This window comes from Etheostoma cragini, chromosome 7 (genome assembly GCF_013103735.1).
Source record: "Etheostoma cragini isolate CJK2018 chromosome 7, CSU_Ecrag_1.0, whole genome shotgun sequence".
NCBI lineage: Eukaryota > Metazoa > Chordata > Actinopteri > Perciformes > Percidae > Etheostoma > Etheostoma cragini.
Genome location: NC_048413.1, coordinates 4,041,834 through 4,043,002, shown reverse-complemented (window position 1 = coordinate 4,043,002; position 1,169 = coordinate 4,041,834). Strand labels below are relative to the sequence as shown.

Sequence of the window (1,169 nt, the reverse complement as noted above, 5' to 3'; positions counted from 1 at the left end):
TGTGTGTGTGTGTGTGTGTGTGTGTGTGTGTGTGTGTGTGTGTGTGTGTGTGTGTGTGTGTGTGATGTTTACATGTTGCAAAACAGTAGGAACACATTTATGCAGAAGGAAATTGAATAAAGGGCTCACATGCTTTCTCTCTGTTCTTTTTGTCTCTCTGCAGGTAAATTCCAGATCATGATCCAGAAAATGTAGCAAATACCTTAGCCACGCTAACTCTGCACTCTTCTTCCTTCATATGTTCTTCATATTTCTGTCATTAAAGGGAAATGCCTCCATTTTTCATCATTAAAATATTCTCTTATTCACTCTTAAATTGCAGTTAGAAGTTAGATTGCCAAAAAATAGTTCCAGCCTTTAAAAGAGAAGACTCACATACTGTCGTTATTAACACTTTCAATGCCATGAGGTCTTCTGAGAACGATTTTGTTATCGCTTTTGTATAGGTCTTTATTCATTAGATGCATGTTTAAGTATTCTCGTTATAGAAGGTGTATGGCACACTCTGGTGACAGGAGGTAAAATGTCAAGTTTGTAATGATACCGAGTAAAGTGTGAATCCATTTTGATAAATCATCAAATGTATCGAATTATCAAAAGGTTGATCTTGGATTCATTGTTTATAAGATGATTGATATTGTACCTGTCCTAGTAATTTCTAATTAGACTTCTATTGCTTTTCAGAAACACATTTTATGTTTAAACAATGTATTTGAAAAAGCAAAATATAGAGCTAACATAATAAAGAAATGTGGCCCACTTGAGCAGCATATATACCAGGTCCATATCTTCTAACTATAGTCATCAATTGAAACCTACCACATGCATGAATTGCAACCAATACCTAACCTAAGATTTTAAAGGTTCTTTGGATGCTTTCAATAGACCTTAGTGGTCCCCTAATACTGTATCTGAAGTCTTTTTATATAGACCTTAGTGGTCCCCTAATACTGTATCTGAAGTCTCTTTTGTATAGGCCTTCGTGGTTCCCTAATACTGTATCGGAAGTCTCTTTTATATAGACCTTAGTGGTCCCTTATCTAAAGTCTCTTTCCCTAAAATTCAGCCTTGTTGCAGAATTACAGCCACTAGAGCCAGTCCCACAATGAGCTTTCCTTAGTATGTAACATTTCTTACTTTGTAGCATTTGAGGGGGGGGGGGGGGGGGG

General features: G+C 36.6%; 1 protein-coding gene across 1 annotated transcript in view; it reads left to right on the top strand.

Annotated features, from left to right (window-relative positions):
- Positions 1-599, top strand: part of trappc6b (trafficking protein particle complex 6b) — a 5,410-nt gene extending 4,811 nt beyond the window's left edge. Inside the window, exon 6 of the mRNA XM_034875757.1 lies at positions 164-599. Coding sequence (XP_034731648.1) covers positions 164-195 — 32 coding nt within the window. The 3' untranslated portion in view covers positions 196-599. The remainder of the gene's footprint in view (positions 1-163) is intronic.
- Positions 600-1,169: the final 570 nt, after the last annotated feature.